Source organism: Cololabis saira, chromosome 1 (genome assembly GCF_033807715.1).
Source record: "Cololabis saira isolate AMF1-May2022 chromosome 1, fColSai1.1, whole genome shotgun sequence".
In the NCBI taxonomy this organism is placed as follows: domain Eukaryota; kingdom Metazoa; phylum Chordata; class Actinopteri; order Beloniformes; family Belonidae; genus Cololabis; species Cololabis saira.
The window spans coordinates 3792845-3817238 of NC_084587.1; the positions used below are offsets into that span (position 1 = coordinate 3792845).

The 24394-nt window shown below is 46.0% G+C and overlaps 2 protein-coding genes across 2 annotated transcripts in view; one reads left to right on the top strand and one right to left on the bottom strand.

The window, feature by feature from the left end:
• The first annotated feature begins 476 nt into the window (after window positions 1–476).
• On the top strand, window positions 477–7469 carry LOC133450473 (serotonin N-acetyltransferase-like). The gene is made up of 3 exons (XM_061729125.1): window positions 477–664; window positions 2973–3127; window positions 6683–7469. Exons 1-3 carry the CDS (start codon window positions 478–480, stop codon window positions 6986–6988), a joined length of 648 nt encoding a protein of 215 aa, XP_061585109.1. The 5' UTR covers window position 477; the 3' UTR covers window positions 6989–7469.
• Window positions 7470–13777: 6308 nt separating this feature from the next.
• Window positions 13778–24394, bottom strand: part of LOC133449108 (inactive rhomboid protein 2-like) — a 74233-nt gene continuing 63616 nt past the window's right edge. The window contains exons 17-18 of the mRNA XM_061728273.1: window positions 20702–20855; window positions 13778–15382 (exon numbers count right to left, since the gene is read on the bottom strand). Coding sequence (XP_061584257.1) covers window positions 14951–15382; window positions 20702–20855 — 586 coding nt within the window. The 3' untranslated portion in view covers window positions 13778–14950. The remainder of the gene's footprint in view (window positions 15383–20701; window positions 20856–24394) is intronic.

The window sequence follows — 24394 nt, forward strand, 5'->3', positions numbered from 1 at the left end:
CACTAAAATACCAGATAGTACTACCATATCAATGACTCTGAAATAATAATTAAATAGTTAAATAATATTCCTCTATATGACCAGGGGCCAGACTCTGAGAGCAGCAGTAGTTCTGGTTCTGGTTCGGGTTCTGGTTCTGGTTCCCGTCTACGGGAACTGAGTCAACAACAGTTTCCTGGATGTTTCATCTCCTGAACTTGTTCACCTTCATGAGGACGTGACCAGCAACCCGTTACCCATAATCCTCTAATCGCCTGCAGCGGGAATCCAGAACCTGATCCGGATCCTCCGGACCTGTGACGGGGATCAGGCCCCCCCCAGAACCCCCCCCTCCCCCAGAACCCCCCCCTCCCCGGGATAACGGGATAAAAACCGCCGCCGCACCGCTGCGGCTCAGACCAGATCCGCCTCCGGGGACCACGGAGGAGGATTTATTCAGCCCAATCTGTGTGTTTGTGCAGGAATCGGGAGCGCAGGATGAAGACGCTCCAGACGCGCTCCCCAGGCTCCCTGGTGCCCCTGGGGCCCCTGGTGCCCACCCCAGACCCCCCCGGCCCCCCAGGCTCCCCGGGGCCCCAGGGCCGCCGCCACACCCTCCCCGCCAGCGAGTTCCGGCCGCTGAGCCCCGAGGACGCGGTGAGCGTGTTTGAGATCGAGAGGGAAGGTAAGATACGTTCCTGGATCTTCCATCCAGAGCCGTCTGGGAGATTTGCGAGGCCCTGTGTGAAATGGTCAGGGGGGCCCTTGCAAAGTTTTGTTTTTTTCGGGTCGGATCGGGTGTCTATATGCGCAATTTTAACTTTCCAATTAGCAAAATACTGCATACCTTCCCCTGCCTCATCATCATCTTGTCTTGCCTCAACGCGGGGCCCCACGGCTGCTGGAGACCCGGTCAGATTGTGATTTTTGTAACAATTTATCAAACGAGCCTTTCAGAGAGGCATAAACTCTTCAATTTTCTTTAGTTTTTTTCTTTTTTCATCCCCTGATGGAAATTTCCTGAATCTGTCTCGTTCTGTTGACATTGTGTGACAGTTTGTTCCAACTCCACCGTCTGGATCAGAGCAGCTTGTGTCTGCGCTTGGTCTGATCAGTTGTATTGAACAACAGACACGCATCATTGCACATATATTTATTGATATGCACAGACTAGTACACATTTAGGTCTGTAATGGAACGTGACTGTTGATATTTATAAGGGAAAAAAGGAAAAAAAAAGGAAAAAAAAAAAAAACGCCCATAGCGCGAGGCCCCGTGCGGTCGCACGGTTCGCACACCCCTTGCGGCGGCCCTGTGCTGGAGAGCAGGGTCCCCGGGGTCTGCTGGAGCCTGTCAGCTCATTTACACCCTGGGTTCACAGGTCGCCAGTTTTTATTTATTATTCCTTTATTTCACCAGGTTAGTCCCATTGAGATGGAGCATCTTTTTAAGGGAGACCTGGCCAAAAATGGCAGCTTTAAAAGTTACGGACAAAACAACAAATCAACAACAACAACAGAAATAGAAGGACAATGCAATACATCACAAAACAGTGCCGGTAAATAAGTTACAATACTTAGGGCCAAATCCACAAAGAATAGATTGCGCCCGCAAATATCGCTGTGAATTGCGCCGCATTTGCGCCCGCAATTTGCCCCGCTTTACGGTCCTATTCACAAAAGATTTTGCTGTAATGATATCCCGGCGCAAACACGCATAAAAAACATAAAGTTTTGCAGCTGAGTGCAGTTTTCCCTTGTCTGAGCAAGTGAACGGAGCTGTTTCCAGTGTTCTCCATATTTCAGCACAGATTGGTCCATAATGAAAACTGCAGAGAGCACAACAGCCTCAACTTTCATGTATTTGTAGTTCTCTAGTATTTCGCATGTTTGACATAAGCTAATGAAATGTCAAATGTTAAGAGGCTGTGCGCATTTCGGATCGGGATCAGATCAGGATCTAATGGTAATTCATGTTCTGTGTTTTGCTACACACACCTACAGGTCAGCTGTTAAACACACACATTCTAGATTTATATGTTTATATGGTGGAATTGTTTGTAATAAAGCAGCCCCTTATGTATGGATGAATCCTGAACTCCGTCCTGTTATTTGTATTTTTAAATCCGAGAGAAGTCACAACCCCACTTGATCTGACTGTCTACAGTCATGTCTGACTGTAGATTTCACCCTTAATATCATTCAGTATCACACAGGCTTGAATGATATTGAAGAGAGAGAGAAACAGAGAGACGGGGAGTGAGGAGTTTGCAGCAGTTAATACACGCTTCGAAAACACGGTATTTGCTCCACTATTTTTGCGTGTGGCAAATAGCGCTGGCCTTTGTGAATTAGACGGTTTTTGTAATGAGGCTTATTTGCATAGAAAGGGGGCAATTTTGCGCCGAATGTATGAATATTACCTAATTTGCATGCATGCAAATGGCACAGGCCCACCATGACACTATTTGTTTGGCAGCGCAGTTTGTGGTGCAATTCGCCCTTTGCGGGTGCTTTGTGAATTAGACGCTCTCTTTTTGTCTCATTTGCACCGGTTTAGCGGCCGCAAAAGCCGCGCAATCCTTTTGTGGATTTGGGCCTAAGTAACCAGCCAGTCCATCGCAGGGCCACATATAACCACACAACCACACACACTCACACCTACATTTAGAATCACCAGTTAACCTACTAGCATGTTTCTGGACTGTGGGAGGAAGCGGGAGTACCCGGAGGGAGAACATGCTAACGCCACAGAAAGACCCTGCCGGGCCTGGGAGTTGAACCGGGGACCTTCTTGCTGTGAGGCAACAGTGTAACCACTAAGCCACCGTGCTGCCAGTTCCTGGATCAAAGACTAAATAATCTCCTGAAATATTGTCAGAAAATGTTACTTTATTTATTTTCTGTTTTTTTGTGATCTGAAAATCCTGTTTTGTATAAATGTGAGTCAAACTTGACCTGATTTTAACACTTCTCCTCCTCTTTCCCCCCCAGCCTTCATCTCGGTATCCGGTCAGGTTCCCCTCCGGCTGGACGAGGTTCGTCACTTCCTGTCTGAGTGTCCGGATCTTTCCCTGGGCTGGTTCCAGGAGGGGAGACTGGTGGCCTTCATCATCGGCTCGCTGTGGGACCAGGACCGCCTCACCCCGGTGACTGTTTTATTCTTATTATATTATATATATTATTATATTCTGTGAAAGGTGCAATATAAATAAAATGTACTTACTAAAAAAAACAAAACAAAGAATGCTGGGATACTGCTAGCGTAATCAGAGGTGCGTATCGGGCTAATGCTCGGGCCCCTGAGGCCCCTGAGGGCCGAGCAACAGAACAGTGACAATGAGGAGAATTTGCAATGACGGTGGTCGGCTGGCGGAGAACTCCCTAAGGGAGAACTCCCTAAGGGGCCCCGGCTCTATCTCCAACTGTAAACAAACCTGGTGAGAGCGGCTCCATCTTCAGCTGTCAGATAAGTGTCCAGTTAAATTTAACTACCAAGATAAGAGAGCTAAGTTTTAGAAGTCAGGGGCCAGAAATGTAAAAAAAAGTGCTGCTAAGGTGCACGGACGGAAATGATTGTACGTTGTATTTATATTTTATAGAGGGAATGTTCATGACATCACAGATGCAACTTCACAGCGGGTTACAACCACTGAGTGACAGAAAGACTGAGTGTCAGAAAGACTGAGTGTCAGCGTAAACTTTCAGTTTGAGCAACTGGAAAACATCTAAAATGGGAAAGAGCTGTTGTGCGATCGACTGTACCCATAGATTTAGCAAGAAATCTGAGTTATCGTTTTACAGACTGCCAAAAAATAAGCTTAAGAGAGACAAATGGATCGCTGCAATTCACAGAAAAAACTGGATTCCAGGCCCCAAAACGTGGATTTGTGGTTCCTATTTTGTATCAGGTAATGTTGGATTTTTGGGTAGCTAACGTTAAACGGTCAAATCATAAAGTTCGGTGTCCTCATCACTTTAATTTCTACAACAAATCCTGCCTTGAAGTCGAACCAAGCGTCAAGACTTTTGTAAGCCTTCAAGCTTTGCTTCGTGTATTTCCCCGGTGTAGAAATTAAGTACATATAAATATCAGGAAACTGGATTGGTGTCCAAATATTAATGTCCATGGACCACTGGTTCTTGGTAACTGTACCAAATATTAATGTCCATGGACCACTGGTTCTTGGTAACTGTACCAAATATTAATGTCCATGGACCACTGGTTCTTGGGGTAACTGTACGGGTCACTGTCAAGTCCAACTGATGCTAATTTAAGCCCATAATCAGTTGTTATCCCGTCTTCTCCACTAGTTCCTGATGTTTTGCCACTCAGTGTGAGTAAGGGGGCTGGTCCAGTGGGGAAGTGACGTCAATGCAGACCATCTATTTTGAAACAATACAAATGTGCACTATTTTAAAATTAAAAAAAAAGTTTTCAAATTTTTCGTTAGTGTCAAACGAGGGGGTTAGTTTGAGGGGCCCCTGTGAGTGTTGGCCCCGAGAGAGTGTAGAGCCGGCCCTGAGCAGCAGGTTTAGCTGCAGCAGAGCTGCTCCTCCACAGTAACCAGTACTGGAGTTGAGGGGGGATGAGGGGGGACGGCACCCCCCCCCCTGAAATAAAAACGGTCCAAATCATCCCTCCTTTCCATCCCTTATGTAATTTCATCAATGAATGTGGTTTTACTGCTATTTCAACATTTAGAGTCATCACCAGAAAAATAAGACCAGAAAAATAACTTATTTTCACCTGTTTCAAGTAAATTTTCACTTGAAATAAGTAGAAAAATCTGCCAGTGGGACAAGATTTCTCTTCTTATTACAAGCAAAAAAAATCTTGTTCCACTGGCAGATTTTTATACTTATTTTAGGTGAAAATCTACTTGAAACAGGTGAAAATTGTTGTTTTTTCCAGTGATGAGTCTTGTTTTAAGTGTAATGAGATTTCTTTACTAAAATGAGACATTTTAACTAGAAATTAGGGATGTTAATAATTAATCGATTTTCGATTAATTGCCGTTATGAAATTACCCGATTAAAATTAACGATTACAATTAATCTTTTTTTTTTGTTAATTTTTTTTTTTTTTTTTTAATCCCGGTTTTTTCCCCATTTTATCACCCAGTGCTCCTACCTAACAGTCCTGTGCATTGCCATCCTCTACCAACCCCGGGAGGGCCCTGCACTGAGCTCAGGTCTCCTCCTTAACCTGAGGAGTGAACAGGCCGCATCTTTTCACCAGACAGGGTGAGGATTCTCCGGCCGGATCCTCCCCACCCCATCTGGCGCCCCGGTTGGCCAGAGGGGGCATGTATAGCCCAGGACTGTGTGCATGTTTTTGTGAGGGTAGCTCCCATTAGCTACCCAGGGGAACACGGGGAGAACATGCAAACTCTTCTCTAAACATCTGTCCCTGCTACAGTTTTAAAGGAGCCGTCTGTAAGAAATGGTCAAACTGGTACTGCAGTCATTTTCAAAATATTGTTGAGCGGCGTGTACCCTCCCCCTCCTCCCCCCGACCAGAGGTTGCCAGGTAGGCTGCAGAATGCAGCAGGAACGTAGGCTGCCATGGCTGCGATAATTAGAGCCGAGCTGGCAACCCGGATGCTGAAACAATACTGACTTGGTGATTGGGAGATAGGTGGAGGGTGGAGCTTCAGAAACAATACTGACTTGGTGATTGGGAGATAGGTGGAGGGTGGAGCTTCAGAAACAATACTGACTTGGTGATTGGGAGATAGGTGGAGGGTGGAGCTTCAGGCCAAAACAAAAAATGACAACATAAACATCAGTTGAGGGCTGCAACTCCTCTTTTTAAACTGGAATATCCTGGCTTGAGTGCTGTTGTCAGTGACATAAGTATTTGAAATGAACATGATTTTTAAATGTCTGTTGACATATCGGGGTAATTTAATGATTCGTTTTATTATTGCTCTTACATACAGCTCCTATAACTAAAAGAAAATGTGCTCCAATACAGCAGGTCTCATAATTTTATTTTGAACACTGCCAAAACTCTAACTTAAAACGTAACTAGAACTTAAAATTTGCTTGACACAAATGACACTATTATGGCTGCTGCTACTACTAATAGCCTTGAAGTGCACTTTATATTATATTCCTTGTGGTACAAAAATTTCTTTTTGTTACTTTTGCATCAAATAAATATTTGATTAAGGAATACATTAAAATGTCCTTTGTATTTTATATAAGCAAAAAAAATTATGTTTCTATCTCAGATGGGGGAAAAACGTCGCTTATCAACTAATCGATGATCGATCGATAAGGTTATCAACTATCAATTAATGAAATAATCGATAATTTGCATCCCTACTAGGAATAAGACAAATATTCTTGTTAAGATTTTGAGTTTTTGCAGTGATCCATTTTACTTATCCTGTGAAGGACAGAGTCATATTGATAAGTTCAGAAAAGTGTTTTTTATTGTTGTGTTTTGATGTATTTGATGTAAGCCCAGTGGATATTTAAATCTTACAGAAGGCTGCATTTAACTGCTGCTATGTCATTCCTGCAGTATTTCTGCAGCTGTTTTGGTCACTGCTATTATTTGTAATATATTATATTATTTGTAATCAGCACAAATTATCTGTCCCCATATGATAAAATCCACCATCCCCCCTGATTTTATTTACAACTCGAGTACTGACAGTAACCCTGACCTCTGACCCCCCCTCTCCCCCCAGGACGCCCTGACGCTGCACCGGCCCCGCGGGGCCACCGTGCACATCCACGTGCTGGCCGTGCACCGCGGCTGCCGCCAGCAGGGCAAGGGCCCGCTGCTGCTGCTGCGCTACCTGCAGACGCTGCGCGGCCGGCCCGCCGTGCGCCGCGCGCTGCTCATGTGCCAGGACTTCCTGGTGCCCTTCTACCAGCGGGCCGGGTTCCGGGCCCGGGGCCCCAGCCAGGTCACCGTGGGGCCCCTGAGCTTCGTGGAGATGAGCCTGTCCGTCCGGGGACACGCCTTCATGCGCCGCAACAGCGGCTGCTGATGGAGGGAACTCTGGGGTCTGAGGGCCGTCTGGGACGCCACGCCGGCGGCCGGGGCCCCGGGGGGTGCCGGGGCCCCGGGGGGTCCCTGGACTCCCGGTCCAGACCTGCAGCTGTCCGGACCGGATCAGACCAGAAGAGACTGGACCTCAGAACTGGTTTTACAGGTCCAGGTCTTCAGACGTCCTGCTGCCTCGTCCTTCACCTCCTCCTTCTTCTTCTTCTTCTCTAAAACCAGTGGAACATTTTAACCCTTGTGCTGTCTTTGGGTCAAGGGAGGGTGAAGGGAGAAAAGAAGGAAGAAGGAAAGAAGGAAGGAAGGAAGGAAGGAAGGAAGGAAGGGAGAAAATATGGAAGGAAGGAAGGAAGGAAATATGGAAGGAAGGAAGGAAGGAAGGGAGGGAGAAAGGAAGGAAATATGGAAGGAAGGAAGGAAGGAAGGAAGGAAGGAAGAAAAGATGGAAGGAAGGAAGGAAGAAAATATGGAAGGAAGGAAGGAAGGAAGGAAGGAAGGAAGGAAGGAAGGGAGAAAAGATGGAAGGAAGGAAGGAAGGAAGGAAGGAAGGAAGGAAGGAAGGAAGAAAAGATGGAAGGAAGGAAGGAAGGAAGGAAGGAAGGAAGGAAGGAAGGAAGGAAGGAAGGAAGGAAGAAAAGATGGAAGGAAGGAAGGAAGGAAGGAAGGAAGGAAATATGGAAGGAAGGAAGGAAGGAAGGAAGGAAATATGGAAGGAAGGAAGGAAGGGAGAAAGGAAGAAAATATGGAAGGAAGGAAGGAAGGAAGAAAAGATGGAAGGAAGGAAGGAAGGAAGGAAATATGGAAGGAAGGAAGGAAGGAAGGGAGAAAGGAAGAAAATATGGAAGGAAGGAAGGAAGGAAGAAAAGATGGAAGGAAGGAAGGAAGAAAAGATGGAAGGAAGGAAGGGAGAAAAGATGGAAGGAAGGAAGGAAGGAAGGAAGTAAGGAAGAAAGAAGAAAAGAAGGAAGGAAGTAGGAAAGGGAGTAAGGAAGGGAGAAAAGATGGAAAAGAAGGAAAAGCAAAGAAGGTAATAAATGAACGAATGACGAAAGGGAGGTAGGAAGAAAAAGGAGGGTGAAAAAGGAGGAAAAGAGGAAAGGAAGAAGGAAGGAGAGAGCATGGCAGGAGAAAAGAAGGATAGAAGAACTGGGTCATTTTGACCCAAAGACAGTACAAGGGTTAAAGACTCAACGAGCCAATAAAACTAAAACTTGGTTTAATTCACCGTACGAATCGGCACAGATTACTTTAGTAATACTGACCCGGTCTCTGTACGTTTTGACCGTATAGAAACGTAATTCCTGCCATTGTAAGAATGAGATGAACCTGCTGGATCTACTGCCCTTACTGTTTAACAACTTGTACTTTGTATTATTTTACCTCTTTTCTTATCATTTTATTTGTTATTTATGTTTTAATTGTGTCTTGCTGTTTTTTTATGTTGATGTAAAGCACTTTGAATTACCTTGTGTTGAATTGTGCTCTACAAATAAACTTGCCTCGCCTAAAGTCGACACATTATTTCATTTGTTAAATGAAATAATGTTAAATAAAGTTAAAATAATAGAATAGAATAGAAGACTTTATTGATCTCCCAGAGGAGAAATTCAATCGTGCAGCAGCCAAAACACACACACGCTCAACTGTTTATACAGAAAATTTAAAATAGAAATAACCAATAAATAGCTAAATAATAAAAAAAGAGCAATATAAAATGCGTCTTGAATGTGAATTTAACTGGATTTAAATTAAATCTGGTTGTTTTATGCAACAATACGTTTTTTTCTCCAAATATTGCTAAGTCGGCAGCAGATTTCTGGTTTACTCCCATAAATTAGTTGTTAATTCAGGTACTTTTGTGTCTTTAATAACCGTAAAGTTGGTTAAATTACTCACTAATCTCCTGCAGCTCGTCGCCCCTTTCGCCTCTTTAAAGCCTTTAAATCAACATTTGTAAGATTGTAATTATTATTTTTTGTAACAGCTTCGTTTGTAAGTTAATAAATGCTCTGTTTTCTAACTCAGTTGTTGTTTTCTCTTCACTGGAAGTGTTTGATCTTTAATTGGGGATATGGACGAAATTAATAATTAAATCAATAAATAACTAAAACTGAGCCGACCAACTTCTGATGTAAATGTAGTGGACAGACGAGGTTATGAGTCTGGAGCAGCGACCGGCGTGACGACGACACTCGTCTGTCGGAGCTCGTTTGGGTTGGAAGTTTGACCAAGTCTCCGTCTCCATGGCGACCAGACGCTCCTCCACAGCAGCAGGTCTCTCCGTCTCCATGGCGACCAGACGCTCCTCCACAGCAGCAGGTCTCTCCGTCTCCATGGCGACCAGACGCTCCTCCACAGCAGCAGGTCTCTCCGTCTCCATGGCGACCAGACGCTCCTCCACAGCAGCAGGTCTCTCCGTCTCCATGGCGACCAGACGCTCCTCCACAGCAGCAGGTCTCTCCGTCTCCATGGCGACCAGACGCTCCTCCACAGCAGCAGGTCCGGGACCAACGGCCCGGATCCAACAGCAGTTCTGGTCCCGGTGCTGCCGGAGACTCGTAGATCCAGGAACCACGTGTTAGAGATTCTGACAAAAATCTTGGTTTAGTTCCGGACTCCAACTTTAAAATGGAGAAACTAATTAATGCAGTTGTAAAATCTAGTTTCTTCCAGTTGAGGCTTTTATCCAAAATTAAACCCTTTTTATCTTTCAGAAACTTTGAGACTTTGTTTTCATCCTTTAAAATTCTTCTATTTGTTTTCAAATCTTTCCATGGTCTTGCACCTTGTTACTATGGAACAGTCACAATTAAAGAAATAATTAATAAATTAAATCATTGAATAAATGTACAATAACATAAGTAAAATTGGAGCACTGTGGTTTAGTGGTTAGCACTGTTTCCTCACAGCAAGAAGGTTCCCGGTTCGACTCCCAGGCCCGGCAGGACCTTTCTGTGTGGAGTTTACATGTTCTCCCCGTGCTTGCGTGGGTTTCCTCCCACAGTCCAAAAACATGTGTATAAGGTTAATTAATGATTCTAAATTGCCCGTAGGTGTGAGTGTGCATGTTTCTTTCTCTACAGGACTGTCTCAGAAAATTAGAATATTGTGATAAAGTTCTTTTTTTTTCTGTAATGCAATTAAAAAAAAACAAAAATGTCATACATTCTGGATTCATTACAAATCAACTGAAATATTGCAAGCCTTTTATTATTTTAATATTGCTGATTATGGCTTACAGTTTAAGATTAAGATTCCCAGAATATTCAAATTTTTTTAGATAGGATATTTGAGTTTTCTTAAACTGTAAACCATGATCAGCAATATTAAAATAATAAAAGGCTTGCAATATTTCAGTTTATTTGTAATGAATCCAGAATGTATGACATATTTTCATTACAGAAAATAAAGGACTTTATCGCAATATTCTAATTTTCTGAGACAGTCCTGTGATGGATAAAGCAGGTATAGATAATGGATGGATGGAAAATTGGAAATACATAAATATATAATTTATTTAATGTACGATTAAATAATTAAATATCATTTAATAATTAAATGGTGAATATATTTAATTGGATATACATTAGTCGAAGTGACAGTTTAAATGAATTCATTAAGAGCTTTAGCCAATGCAGGAAGGAACCATGAAATAATTAAATATGTAATTAAATAATGAAACATACTGTATATCCAATTAAGTATTCAAAATTAAATTATTCAATGACACATTTAAAGCAGCACAACGTAACTTTCAGCTTTTCTGAGTTTGGCGACATCTTGTGGACAAAAGCGGTAGTGTTTTACCAGAAAGAACACTACGTTTCCCATGAGCACCAGCGCGTACTGCCGGAAAACTCCTGTCCCGTCACGTGCATTTGTTTTGATGAGAGAACACGGGACGCTTTTCTGTTTCACCAAGTGAACAGAAGGAACGCAAAAAAAGATGTTAAACTGCTGGAAAGGAACTGGAATTTACCGGGATACCTTAAACAAGGAAGCCAGGGAGCGGTATATGGAGAAAATAATGATTATTAACGGTCTGGATCCATATGAAATCTCTACTGAAGAGCCATGTGTTTCAATAAATTTGTATAATAGTACAACATACAGTACATGTTTTGTATCCCTCTTATTTCTCTTTTTCTTTTTTTTTTTTGGCCGCTATATTATGCTGAGACTACGAGGCGTGAGCAATATTTTTGTTTTCCTCGTGAGATTATTTTTTTCCTCTGCAGCTACAAATAAGAGTTAATATTTTTTCCTCAACAAACTAGTTTTATCTGAAGATTGGGGTTAATTGCACCGCAGAGAGCTGGCCAGCAACTGCGTTTAGCTGGCGAAGTGGGGAATAAAACCCGTGTTTTTATCCGACCCGGTCTGTGTGAGTGTTTGTGGTTTAAGGCTGTTTATGGTCCTGCGTTAAATCGACGCAGAGCCTACGGCGGAGGGTACGCGGCGACACGCACCCTACGCCGTAGGTCTGCGTCGATTTAACGCAGAACCATAATTCAGGCTTTACTGTGTGTTTGGTCGTTACAGCCTCGATCTAAAGCGAGCCGACGAGTCTTTCACTCTTTTACTCTGTTATATCAGATACTTGGCCTGCGTGGTTCTGCCTCCTAGCAGGAAACCGTTGAAAAGTTAAACCATTAGGATCTTTTCCCTGGTCTGTTATGTGGAGCTGCTGCAGCCATAACGCAGCACGGGTTACCAGCTCCTGCGGAGCTCTGCGCTTCACGCCCCGCCCATTTTCGTCTCGACTGCGAATCGGGAAGGAGGGGGAAGTGACGTTTATGCCGTAAAGCAGTCAAAGCCGTAAAATTTGTAGTTTTTTAGTGTGGCAGGGTTCCTACCATGCTCCTCAAAGTTACATAGTGCCAGTGAAGGCAATACAGACCCCCTCAGACCATGACAGAGGTGTCATTAAACCTATTGGAAGTTGATGTACCATCACAATGACTCTGGAAATATGATATTAAGGTGGAAAAGTTACGTAGTGTCGCTTTAATTATTTAATTGTATATTAAGTAAATATATATTTATGTATTTCCAATTTTATGTATTGCATTGTACATTTATTTAATGATTGAATTAATTAATTATTTTGACTGTGTTACATTTGTTACATCTCAGGTCTTTTAAATGTCCATAAACCTTCCAGGGCTCTGAGGTCAGCAGAACCGGGTCTCTGCAGAACCGGTCCTGGTTCTGCAGAGACCCGGTTCAGCAGAACCGGGTCTCTGCAGAACCGGTCCTGGTTCTGGACCGAGCTGCACCGACGTCCGGATCCTTCTATGGCTGTTTTTAAATCTCATCTTAAAACAAATGTTAAAAGGAACCCTGGCTATTAAGACATGTAGGTCTTAAAAGATAAATGTTGGTATCAATTATAACAATGTGATATAAAAAACCTTGTTGATGTCTTCGTTTTTATAAAATTTGAAAATATAATTTAACTCGTAGGTCGCCATTGTTGTTTACATTCTGGGTAGTGACGTCAGACGGTGGCTCCTGCTAACCCCCGTACACTGTTTTGACATCCAGAAACAGATGAAAACACAGCTAAACAGGTGACGGCGCACCAGAAACACAGATCAAAACACAGCTGAACATTAAGGTGACGGCGCACCTACAAAAAAGTAAAAAAAAAAAAAAAAAAAAAGTACCGCACCATAAAGCATGAACTACAAAAACACCATAAAACTCAGAGACTAACAGACCACACGTTTCAACTAGCAGATATAGCAGATGCTACAACAAAAATCCCAGCCAGATCTGGCGTCATTAAATTAAATAAAGATGTTCTTGCCTATTTGACGCAAAGTCTGCGCCTCCCGTTTCGTCAAAGTCCCGGGCCAGTCCCCTCAGCCTCTGGTCTGTCAGAGGAGCCTACGGCGTTGACGCCGTAGGCTACGGCGTAGGCTCCTGCGTAGACGGCGTAGCCGTGGCTCTATGAGCCAGCAGCGCTCCGCCATCCGCTCTCGCCGCCGCCGGGATGGAGACGCCGGTGGGCACGTTTGGGTGGGCATAGCCCACCCCTGCCCCCCCCCTAAAACCGGCTTCGGTGCTGGGTGATGACAGACCAGAGGCTAAGGGGACTGGCCCGGGACTTTGACGAAACGGGAGGCGCAGACTTCGCGTCAAATAGGCAAGAACATCTTTATTTAATTAAATGACGCCAGATCTGGCTGGGGTTTTTATTGTAGCATCGGCTATCTGCTAGTTGAAACGTGTGGTCTGTTAGTCTATCTGAGGTTTATGGTGTTTTTGTAGTTCATACTTTATGGTGCAGCACTTTTTTTTTTTTCTTTTTAACTTTTTTGTAGGTGCGCCGTCACCTTAATGTTTAGCTGTGTTTTGATCTGTGTTTCTGGTGCGCCGTCACCTGTTTAGCTGTGTTTTCATCTGTTTCTGGGTGTCAGAACAGTGTACGGGAGTTAGCAGGAGCCACCGTGTGACGTCACTACCCAGAATGTAAACAACAATGGCGACCTACGAGTTAAATTATATTTTCAAATTTTATAAAAACGAAGACATCAAAAAGGTTTTTTATATCACATTGTTATAATTGATACCAACATTTATCTTTTAAGACCTACATGTCTTAATAGCCAGGGTTCGTTTTAACAGGGTTGTTTTATTGTATTTATGTGTTTTATGTTGTCCTGTTTTGTTTTTTCCTTGGAAACTTGAACTTCCTCTCAGATATTCAGGACGGGTAGAAAAACCTCCGAACCCAGAAAGATCAAGAATAACGGGAGAAACATGAAGGTTTCAGTGTTTCCAGAACGGCTTTTATTCGACACATTCACTTATAAAAACAGAAACAGACAGAGAGATGGAGAGAGAGAGAGAGAGTTAGTTTATATCAGAAACGTTCCCTTATGTTAGAAAAAGAAAAGTCAAGGCTGAATTATTTGGTCCCAACAGAACCGGCGCCAACCGGACCTGATTCTGGACGAGAGAGAGACAGAGAGAGAGAGAGAGAGAGAGAGAGAGAGAGAGAGAGAGAGAGAGAGAGAGAGAGCATCCTGCTGCTCTACAGTGTTTAAACTGAATAAAACATCATATTAGTTTTTTTTAAACAACGTTTCTTCTCAGAGATGCGACTTCACGACCAAACTAAACCCCCAGAATCCTTTGCTGCCGAGGTTCAAACGTCACCGTCTCCGTCGTCGGGGGTTCTGAACTCGTCCCGTTCACCGATCACATGACCAACATCGCCGTGGTTACCGTGGTTACCGTGTCACGGACGACTCGTAGTTGCACCAATAACGTGTTAATCCCGTTGAGATCGTTAGTTACGATCTTGTTTCTCCTGAATAAGTGCGGAGGCCGGAGACTCCTCAGGAGGACCGCCTCCTTTAGGGGGAGGAGTCAAGGAGGACCGCCTCCTTTAGGGAGGCAGGAGACGCCGAGGCATCTTCGTGGTTTCATAAAGCTGAGGTACCGGTCCGGTTAAGGCAGCTGTGGTACCGGGAACCTGAAGGTCCGAACTAAAACAACCCATAAGTGCAGCAGATTCACAGAAACAAGTGTTTAGAAACGCAGAGTAGCGGAGTAGTGGAGTAGTGTTACTTCCTGCTGGAAACCAGCGCTGGGCGCCTGACGGCCGGGGGAGGAGCCTGGGAGGAGGGAGAGGAGTCAGGGAGAGGGAGGAGTCAGGGAGGACCGCCTCCTTTTGGGGGAGGAGTCAGGGACCCACCTCTTTTGGGGGAGGAGTCAGGGAGGACCGCCTCCTTTTGGGGGAGGAGCTTCCAGCTGCTCGGCTGACGAAGGTCCCGACTCGGGCCTAGAAAGAAGCGTCATGACGGCGACTAAACCAGCAGGATCCAGTTTGGTTCTCGGGACAAATAAAATCCCTGATTGTCATAGTGGTTCCTAGTCCGTTCCGAGTCCATTAGGAGTCGGTTCCGAGGCTTCGGCGAGGCGTAGCCGACCCCGGCTAGTGCACCACGTCGTGGATGTTGTGGTCGATGTCGTACTTCTCACAGAACTTGCTGGTGAAGGGCAGGCAGGTGAGGTGCTCCAGCCAGTGCCAGTTGATGGGGTAGATGTAGAACCAGACGACCAGCGACGCCAGCAGCCCCGCCCACACCAGCAGCGACAGGAAGATCAGCACACGTTTACGGTACTTGTCGAAGGTGCCGAAGGTGACGTAGGGCAGGAAGGCGAAGGACAGCAGCAGGCCACTCAGGAAGCCGAAGATGTGGGCGATGTTGTCGATCCACGGCAGCAAACCGCACAGGAACAGGAAGAGCACGATGGCCAGCAGCTTCAGGAACGCTTTCCACGGCGTCTGCAGCATCTGCCAGCCCTGGAACAGTTCCACGAACAGGCAGGCCAGCAGCCCGAACTGGGACCCGGCCGGGCCCACCTGGACCGGGACCAGAGGAGGAGAACCGTTAGAGACGACGTTAGAGACGACGTTAGAGACGACGTTAGAGACGACGTTAGAGACGACGTTAGAGACGACGTTAGAGACGACGTTAGAGACGACGTTAGAGACGACGTTAGAGACGACGTTAGAGACGACGTTAGAGACGACTTTAGAGACGACGTTAGAGACGACGTTAGAGACGACGTTAGAGACGACGTTAGAGACGACGTTAGAGACGACGTTAGAGACGACGTTAGAGACGACGTTAGAGACGACGTTAGAGACGACGTTAGAGACGACGTTAGAGACGACGTTAGAGACGACGTTAGAGACGACAGAGACGTTAAAGACGACGTTAGGGATGTTAGAGATAACGTTAGAGACGACGTTAGAGACGACGTTAGAGACGACAGAGACGTTAAAGACGACGTTAGGGATGTTAGAGATAACGTTAGAGACGACGTTAGAGACGACGTTAGAGACGACGTTAGAGACGACGTTAGAGACGACGTTAGAGACGTTAGAGACGTTAGAGACGACGTTAGAGACGTTAGACACGTTAAAGACGGCGTTAGAGACGACGTTAGAGATGTTAGAGATAACGTTAGAGACGACGTTAGAGATGTTAGACACGTTAGAGACGACGTTAGAGACGTTAGACACGTTAAAGACGGCGTTAAAGACGATGTTAGACACGTTAGAGATAATGTTAGAGACGACGTTAGAGATGTTAGAGATAATGTTAGAGACGACGTTAGACACGTTAGAGATAACGTTAGAGACGACGTTAGAGATGTTAGAGATGTTAGACACGTTAAAGACGTTAGAGACGACGTTAGAGACAGCGTTAGAGACGTTAAGAGACGTTAAGACACGTTAGAGATGTTAGAGACGACGTTAGAGATGTTAGAGATGTTAAGAGACGTTAAGACACGTTAAAGACGTTAGAGACGACGTTAGAGACAGCGTTAGAGACGTTAAGAGACGTTAAGACACGTTAAAGACGTTAGAGACGACGTTAGAGACAGCGTTAGAGACGTTAAGAGACGTTAAGACACGTTAAAGACGTTAGAGACGACGTTAGAGACGGCGTTAGAGACGTTAAGAGACGTTAAGACACGTTAGAGATGTTAGAGACGACGTTAGAGATGTTAGAGATGTTAGACACGTTAAAGACGTTAGAGATGACGTTAGAGACGACGTTAGACACGTTAGAGACCAGTTCACATGGAGATTTTTATTCTTTATTCCATTCATTAAAATAAAAAAAAAACTATTCAATATAAGAGATGCTTGTTTTTGAGCTTGTTTGAGATCGTAGGGGAATAAAAAAGGAGACAAAAATGTAGATTACAAAATAAAACTCTGCTAAAATGTGTCTTTGTCCAATATGAGACGAAATACGCTTCTACTTCCGGCTCTCGGTGAAGGCGGACGCTTTTCTGCTCGTCTCCTTTATCTATCTGCCCTGCTACTGCTTTTGTCCTGTCTTGTCTTCAGAGTCTCTCCTTTCCACTCCTCCGAAACTCTACAATCATGGAATTGATTAACTGGTCTCTCAGCACAATTGACCAAATTTTTGCGACGAGAAGTCAGGGGGTAAGGGAGCCCTCTTGCCCCGATGGGACATGTTTTACTGGATACACAATGGATTCCTGGAAACATTGGAAACCGTTGTGTTTGGCGATCCTGTCTGTCGAGGACGTTGAAGATGCTTCATAATTGGATTTATGATAGCAGGATTTCTTCTAATTGGAGTGGGGGGATTTCCTCGCATATCGACAAACGTGTAAGTCGTCGAATGCTGTTCTGGCCCTTTCTGAGCTACCCGACGTTACTGAAGGGATAAGCGCGGCGACAGACACTCTGACTTTAACGCTGGGAGAGCAAAACCGCAAGCTGGATGCGATTCTTGAACAGAATCGCAGGCTGACGGCGGTCTTTGAGCTCATTGGCAGGATGGATAAGACCTTGGAGAAGTTGGAAGCTCGGCTTGGCGGGAACTGATCACAAATTCGTCTGTTTGGAGTCGCCATTGATGAACCAGAGACTTAAGGCAGACGGAAAATTACTGAGTCTGTCTGTTCTTGCAATACAATTGTTGATTCTATAATCTGACCTTGACACAGCGGTTTGGCCGACCGCTCCAGTCACAATCTCCCTGGTGGAATGTAAACAAGTGGCTCTGCCCCCACTAACCCTCCCCTTCCCAGGAACATCTGTGGACCTGTTTTCAGAACTGACTGAGCCGTCTGATAACATCAAGGACATTGGCTGAGGAGCAGCTCTGAGCGGAGTTCACAGACTTACCGCTACACACACACAATGATAAATACACCTTCCTTTATAATCAACGCCTTCCCCGGCCCCCCCTCTTATCACCCCCCCCCCCCCCCCAACACAGTCAACAGGTTTGAGAGCCGCGCCACTGGCCGCAGTGCTCACTTGGGGTACTGTGCCGGGATCCCCCCCGCCCCTAGAACCCCCCCCCCCCACACACATGTGCAAGCCTTGTGATGATCATGTTAAATTTGTCATGTTGCTTTCTGTGCTGAGGTGTTTTTTTTGCACTTTCACACTGTATTTACACACAGTATGAGGATGCCTTTTTTTCCCTCCTCCCTCCCCAGTGTCATCCTTTCTCTGATCTGTTCTCACCAGTTGACTCATGTCTTATGTTATTTGTTTTGTCTGTGTCCTGATGGGTTGTACTGGTTCATCTCACTGTGCTGGGATGCCAGACCAGCGACAATAAAGCTATTCATTCATTCATTCATTCATTCATTCATTGAAATGTTCTACCAAAGATCCTTAATGTCCATGTTTTCAGTAGTTTCCTCTGTTCCCAGTTCTTTCAGGAATCTGCTCTCATCTTTCTGTCTGTCAGTGTAGAACCTCTAATGTTTAAGATGGATCTCAGGAATGATTGTTTTTAACTTTTTAAGCACAAATCACATTTGAATACTTACATTTTTTCATATTTTTATTTATTATTTTTCTTGTTTTTGTGATTTTTTCCTTTACCTTTTTTTTTTAATTTTCCCCTGCTTTTTCCCCCATTTTTTTCTTTAGTTTTTGCCTCTTTTTCTCCTTCTTTCCCATTTTGTTTTTTTTTAATTTTTTTTTATTTGTTTTTTCTTCTTTTTTTCCTTTTTTATTTTTTTGAACCAAAACTAGACTAAACGATCTACCAAAGATCCTTAATGTCCATGTTTTCAGTAGTTTCCTCTGGTTTAATGTCCATGTTTTCAGTAGTTTCTCTGGTTTAATGTCCATGTTTCCAGTAGTTTCTCTGGTTTAGTTCTGCTGGGTGACGTTAGTCCTCAACGCCAGTCGCTGCAGCGGGGAATCAGATCCAGAAGATGCAGCTGCAGAGTTAGAGGCTGATGCCGTTAACGCAGAGATCTAGGTTCACGTTATTAAAAACAAAGTTACATAGAGAAACGCAGGGATCTGCTCTGGGGCTGGAGAAGAAGAAGAAGAGACCTGTTTTTATTCAAACCTCAGCTCATCAGAGGAAACGAGAACGGAGTCCAGCTGCTCCTGAATCTGATCAGAATCGGAGATCAGAACCGCTCTGAACCGCTGTGCCAGCAGGACTCTGGACCCTGATTCTGACCCGAGAGCTTCGTGGGTTTTATTTGGGCTTAATTAGCTCATTAATCCCTCCAGTGTTGTTGCAAGTGCTGATGGGAAATTGGAGCAACTCATTCAGCATGTGAGAGCGGATCGTTGCTGAGTCACATTTGGCCTCATTAAAGTACTTTATTAAAGCCGGACGGGGATCGGACCGGTGACGTCTCACGGCTCCGCCCACGGAAACGTCCACTTTAATGTTCATAATCTGGCAGTTTGGGGAGAAACCCGTGTGGATGACTCAGAGTTACCGGTCTGCGGTCCTAAAGCCACTTTCCCTTTGAGGGATTAACCTGCCGGTGAACGGAGGTGATGTATCTGAGTTAAACTTGTAGTCAAGGCTAAACCCAGACCAATTAAACAATCCATCAGACCAACCCTTTGTTATTTGGTTCCACCGGCTGAGTTCTGGACCTTCGACTTCCCTGAAACGGCGTTAAAAGGTTTTGGAGAGCTCTGTGCACCAGAGTCAGGAAGTAAAATTACTACGTTACTCTACTTTTTACTTTTAAATCAATACATTTAGAAAGAAAAACGTAAAAACGTTCTCTTAAATCATCAAAACAGACTTGTTACTTTTCCAACCTCCGCGGATGACGACACGACTTAAGAGACGCTGCCGACCCGAGACGGAGACGTCCCGACCCGCTGACGTGTTCAGACGGACGTCTGGCCGTTCGTCTCGTATCGACCTGAAACCTGAGAACGTCTGGAGCAGCAGACCTTACCATCGTTTATTAACAGTACAGTGTTTTCAGGTCTTATCAGCTTATTTATCTTTCTATTGTCACTTTACAACAGAGCTGTGGGAACAGATTATTACTATTATCCTAATTACTTGAGTTTATACGAGGTACTTCTACTTTACTACAGAATGTGCCACCTCTGGGGTGCGATGAGATGATTATTGTCACTATTATTGTTATTATCACTATTATTATTTGTTGGAATTATTGTAGTAAGTTATCATGCTCGCTATTAACAGAACGTATGATAATTTGCTTACGCCTGTGACGCACTGATAAAACAATGCTGTGTTAAGTGATTAAAAAGTGCTGCGTGCTTTCCTGATTGTCAGCATAAAGCAGAAATCTGCAGAGAAGAGGAAACTTCTTGTTGCTAAACAAGAACAATCTATACCTGTCCACTGACTGACCACTCCCTTTTCCCCTCCCTTTAGGGTCAGTCAGATCTGTAATCTAGGGTACACCCAGAGTGAATAAAAGCAAGGAAGCAGCAGAGACAAATCAGAGTATGTTGGAGATCTTACAAATCTCGACTGCTCTCCTTGCGCAAGTCATTTAACTGTTGTTGTGTCTCTTTTTGTCTCCAGAAAGTTTGATGATACAAATGTTAAGTGTATAAACCTAACATTATTATAATTATTATTACTATTATTACAGAAAAAGGTCAAGTGTCTAAAGGGCACGGGTCTGTGGTACCAGGACCACGGGTCTGTGGTACTAGGACCACGGGTCTGTGGTACTAGGACCACGGGTCTGTGGTACTAGGACTACAAGTCTGTGGTACCAGGACCGGGTCTTTGGTACCAGGACCACGGCTCTGTGGGGGGTCTCACCTCGGCCCGGTAGGGGGAGGGGGGGGGGTCTCACCTCGGCCCGGTAGGGGGGGGGGGGGGTCTCACCTCGGCCCGGTAGGGGGGGGGGGGGGGGGTCTCACCTCGGCCCGGTAGGGCAGGAACAGCGCCGACGCCAGGTTCCCGGTGATGCCGCTGAACACGTAGATGATGGAGATTCGGTGCCAGCCGGCGAGTTTCTCCAGATCCCTGAGAACCGTCATCTGGAAAACCACCGACACCACGCAGTGCAGGAGCCTGGACAGAGGGAAGACCCGGTCAGGAGGAACAGAGGGAAGACCCGGTCAGAGGGAAGACCCGGTCAGAGGGAAGACCCGGTCAGGGGGAAGACCCGGTCAGGGGGAAGACCCGGTCAGGAGGAACAGAGGGAAGACCCGGTCAGAGGGAAGACCCGGTCAGGAGGAACAGAGGGAAGACCCGGTCAGAGGGAAGACCCGGTCAGGGGGAAGACCCGGTCAGGGGGAAGACCCGGTCAGAGGGAAGACCCGGTCAGAGGGAAGACCCGGTCAGGAACAGAGGGAAGACCCGGTCAGGGGGAAGACCCGGTCAGAGGGAAGACCCGGTCAGAGGGAAGACCCGGTCAGAGGGAAGACCCGGTCAGGGGGAAGACCCGGTCAGGGGGAAGACCCGGTCAGAGGGAAGACCCGGTCAGGAACAGAGGGAAGACCCGGTCAGAGGGAAGACCCGGTCAGAGGGAAGACCCGGTCAGGAACAGAGGGAAGACCCGGTCAGAGGGAAGACCCAGTCAGAGGGAAGACCCGGTCAGGAACAGAGGGAAGACCCGGTCAGGAACAGAGGGAAGACCCAGTCAGGGGGAAGACCCGGTCAGAGGGAAGACCCGGTCAGAGGGAAGACCCGGTCAGAGGGAAGACCCGGTCAGGAACAGAGGGAAGCCCCGGTCAGGAGGAACAGAGGGAAGACCCGGTCAGGGGGAAGACCCAGTCAGAGGGAATACCCGGTCAGGAACAGAGGGAAGACCCGGTCAGAGGGAAGACCCGGTCAGAGGGAAGACCCGGTCAGAGGGAAGACCCGGTCAGGGGGAAGCCCCGGTCAGGCGGCAGTAAGCTGCTTTACTGTGACTGCTGGTTTTTAAGCAGGTAAACTTGAGGGATTTCCTCTGGGCCATGAATTTCTCATAAGCAGCTGTAAGTATTTCAGTCTGAGTCCCGTTAGAGAAAAACAACCAGACTTTTCCTTCCCTATAACCCGGCCGAAAACCTTTATTTGATTTATTTCACTAATTCCCTTCACATGCAGCTGTGAGGAGTGTGTTCAGTAGGTTATCGCCCCCATGTGGACGAGCTGTTGTATCTCAGGAACGTTCCACAGGTCTGGGTGATTGACACTTCAGACCCAGTAAAACTGACAGGAAGTCCAGAGATCTACGTCATTTTAATCGTTAATAACTCAGAATGATGAAAGTACGCTCTCATTCCTAGATGAGGGTTAGGTACTGTCACCCCGGTAACAGAAATGCTCCGAGACGACAGTTATTTTGATACGTCACATAAACCTGCGATGGACTTGGTGTGCTAGATGTGTGAACTGTATGATGTTCGGTTGCAGGAGGGTGGAGGGTGATGGATGTTGGAGGGTGATGGATGTTGAGGGTGTAAGGTGATGGATGTTGAGGGTGTAAGGTGATGGATGTTGAGGGTGTAAGGTGATGGATGTTGAGGGTGTAAGGTGATGGATGTTGAGGGTGTAAGGTGATGGAGGTTGAGGGTGTAAGGTGATGGAGGTTGAGGGTGTAAGGTGATGGAGGTTGAGGGTGTAAGGTGATGGATGTTGAGGGTGTAAGGTGATGGAGGTTGAGGGTGTAAGGTGATGGAGGTTGAGGGTGTAAGGTGATGGAGGTTGAGGGTGTAAGGTGATGGAGGTTGAGGGTGTAAGGTGATGGAGGGTGTAAGGTGATGGAGGTTGAGGGTGTAAGGTGATGGATGTTGAGGGTGTAAGGTGATGGAGGTTGAGGGTGTAAGGTGATGGAGGTTGAGGGTGTAAGGTGATGGATGTTGAGGGTGTAAGGTGATGGAGGTTGAGGGTGTAAGGTGATGGAGGTTGAGGGTGTAAGGTGATGGAGGTTGAGGGTGTAAGGTGATGGAGGTTGAGGGTGTAAGGTGATGGAGGGTGTAAGGTGATGGAGGTTGAGGGTGTAAGGTGATGGATGTTGAGGGTGTAAGGTGATGGAGGTTGAGGGTGTAAGGTGATGGAGGGTGTAGGATGTTGAGGGTGTAAGGTGATGGATGTTGAGGGTGTAAGGTGAAGGAGGGTGTAGGGTGTAAGGTGATGGAGGGTGAGGGTGTAAGGTGATGGATGTTGAGGGTGTAAGGTGATGGAGGTTGAGGGTGTAAGGTGATGGAGGGTGTAGGATGTTGAGGGTGTAAGGTGATGGATGTTGAGGGTGTAAGGTGAAGGAGGGTGTAGGGTGTAAGGTGATGGAGGGTGAGGGTGTAAGGTGATGGATGTTGAGGGTGTAAGGTGATGGAGGTTGAGGGTGTTGAGGGTGTAAGGTGATGGAGGTTGAGGGGGTGTAAGGTGAAGGATGTTGAGGGTGTAAGGTGATGGAGGTTGAGGGTGTAAGGTGATGGAGGTTGAGGGGGTGTAAGGTGATGGATGTTGAGGGTGTAAGGTGATGGATGTTGAGGGTGTAAGGTGATGGAGGTTGAGGGTGTAAGGTGATGGATGTTGAGGGTGTAAGGTGATGGAGGTTGAGGGTGTAAGGTGATGGAGGTTGAGGGTGTAAGGTGATGGAGGTTGAGGGTGTTGAGGGTGTAAGGTGATGGATGTTGAGGGTGTAAGGTGATGGATGTTGAGGGTGTAAGGTGAAGGATGTTGAGGGTGTAAGGTGATGGAGGTTGAGGGTGTAAGGTGAAGGATGTTGAGGGTGTAAGGTGATGGAGGTTGAGGGTGTAAGGTGATGGAGGTTGAGGGTGTAAGGTGATGGAGGGTGTAGGATGTTGAGGGTGTAAGGTGATGGATGTTGAGGGTGTAAGGTGAAGGAGGTTGAGGGTGTAAGGTGATGGAGGGTGTAGGATGTTGAGGGTGTAAGGTGATGGAGGTTGAGGGTGTAAGGTGATGGATGTTGAGGGTGAGAATGATGAAAGTACGCTCTCCTTCCTAGATGAGGGTTCGGTACCGTCACCCCGGTAACAGAAATGCTCCGAGACAACAGTTATTTTGATACGTCACATAAACCTGCGATGGACTTGGTGTGCTAGATGTGTGAACTGTATGATGTTGGAGGGTGCAGGATGTTGAGGGTGTAGGATGTTGAGGGTGTAAGGTGATGGATGTTGAGGGTGTAAGGTGATGGAGGTTGAGGGTGTTGAGGGTGTAAGGTGATGGAGGTTGAGGGTGTTGAGGGTGTAAGGTGATGGAGGTTGAGGGGGTGTAAGGTGATGGATGTTGAGGGTGTAAGGTGATGGAGGTTGAGGGTGTAAGGTGATGGAGGTTGAGGGTGTAAGGTGATGGATGTTGAGGGTGTAAGGTGATGGATGTTGAGGGTGTAAGGTGATGGATGTTGAGGGTGTAAGGTGATGGAGGTTGAGGGTGTAAGGTGATGGAGGTTGAGGGTGTTGAGGGTGTAAGGTGATGGATGTTGAGGGTGTAAGGTGATGGAGGTTGAGGGTGTAAGGTGATGGAGGTTGAGGGTGTAAGGTGATGGAGGTTGAGGGTGTAAGGTGATGGATGTTGAGGGTGTAAGGTGATGGAGGTTGAGGGTGTAAGGTGATGGAGGTTGAGGGTGTAAGGTGATGGAGGTTGAGGGTGTAAGGTGA

What these genes read in the sequence shown, in the direction of transcription:
- LOC133450473 (XM_061729125.1), top strand. Translation starts at nt 478, where the DNA reads ATGAAGACGCTCCAGACGCGCTCCCCAGGCTCCCTGGTGCCCCTGGGG. An exon ending in GTTTGAGATCGAGAGGGAAG is followed by an intron (nt 665 to 2,972) that starts GTAAGATACGTT and finishes TTTCCCCCCCAG; the next exon opens with CCTTCATCTCGGTATCCGGT. An exon ending in ACCAGGACCGCCTCACCCCG is followed by an intron (nt 3,128 to 6,682) that starts GTGACTGTTTTA and finishes CTCTCCCCCCAG; the next exon opens with GACGCCCTGACGCTGCACCG.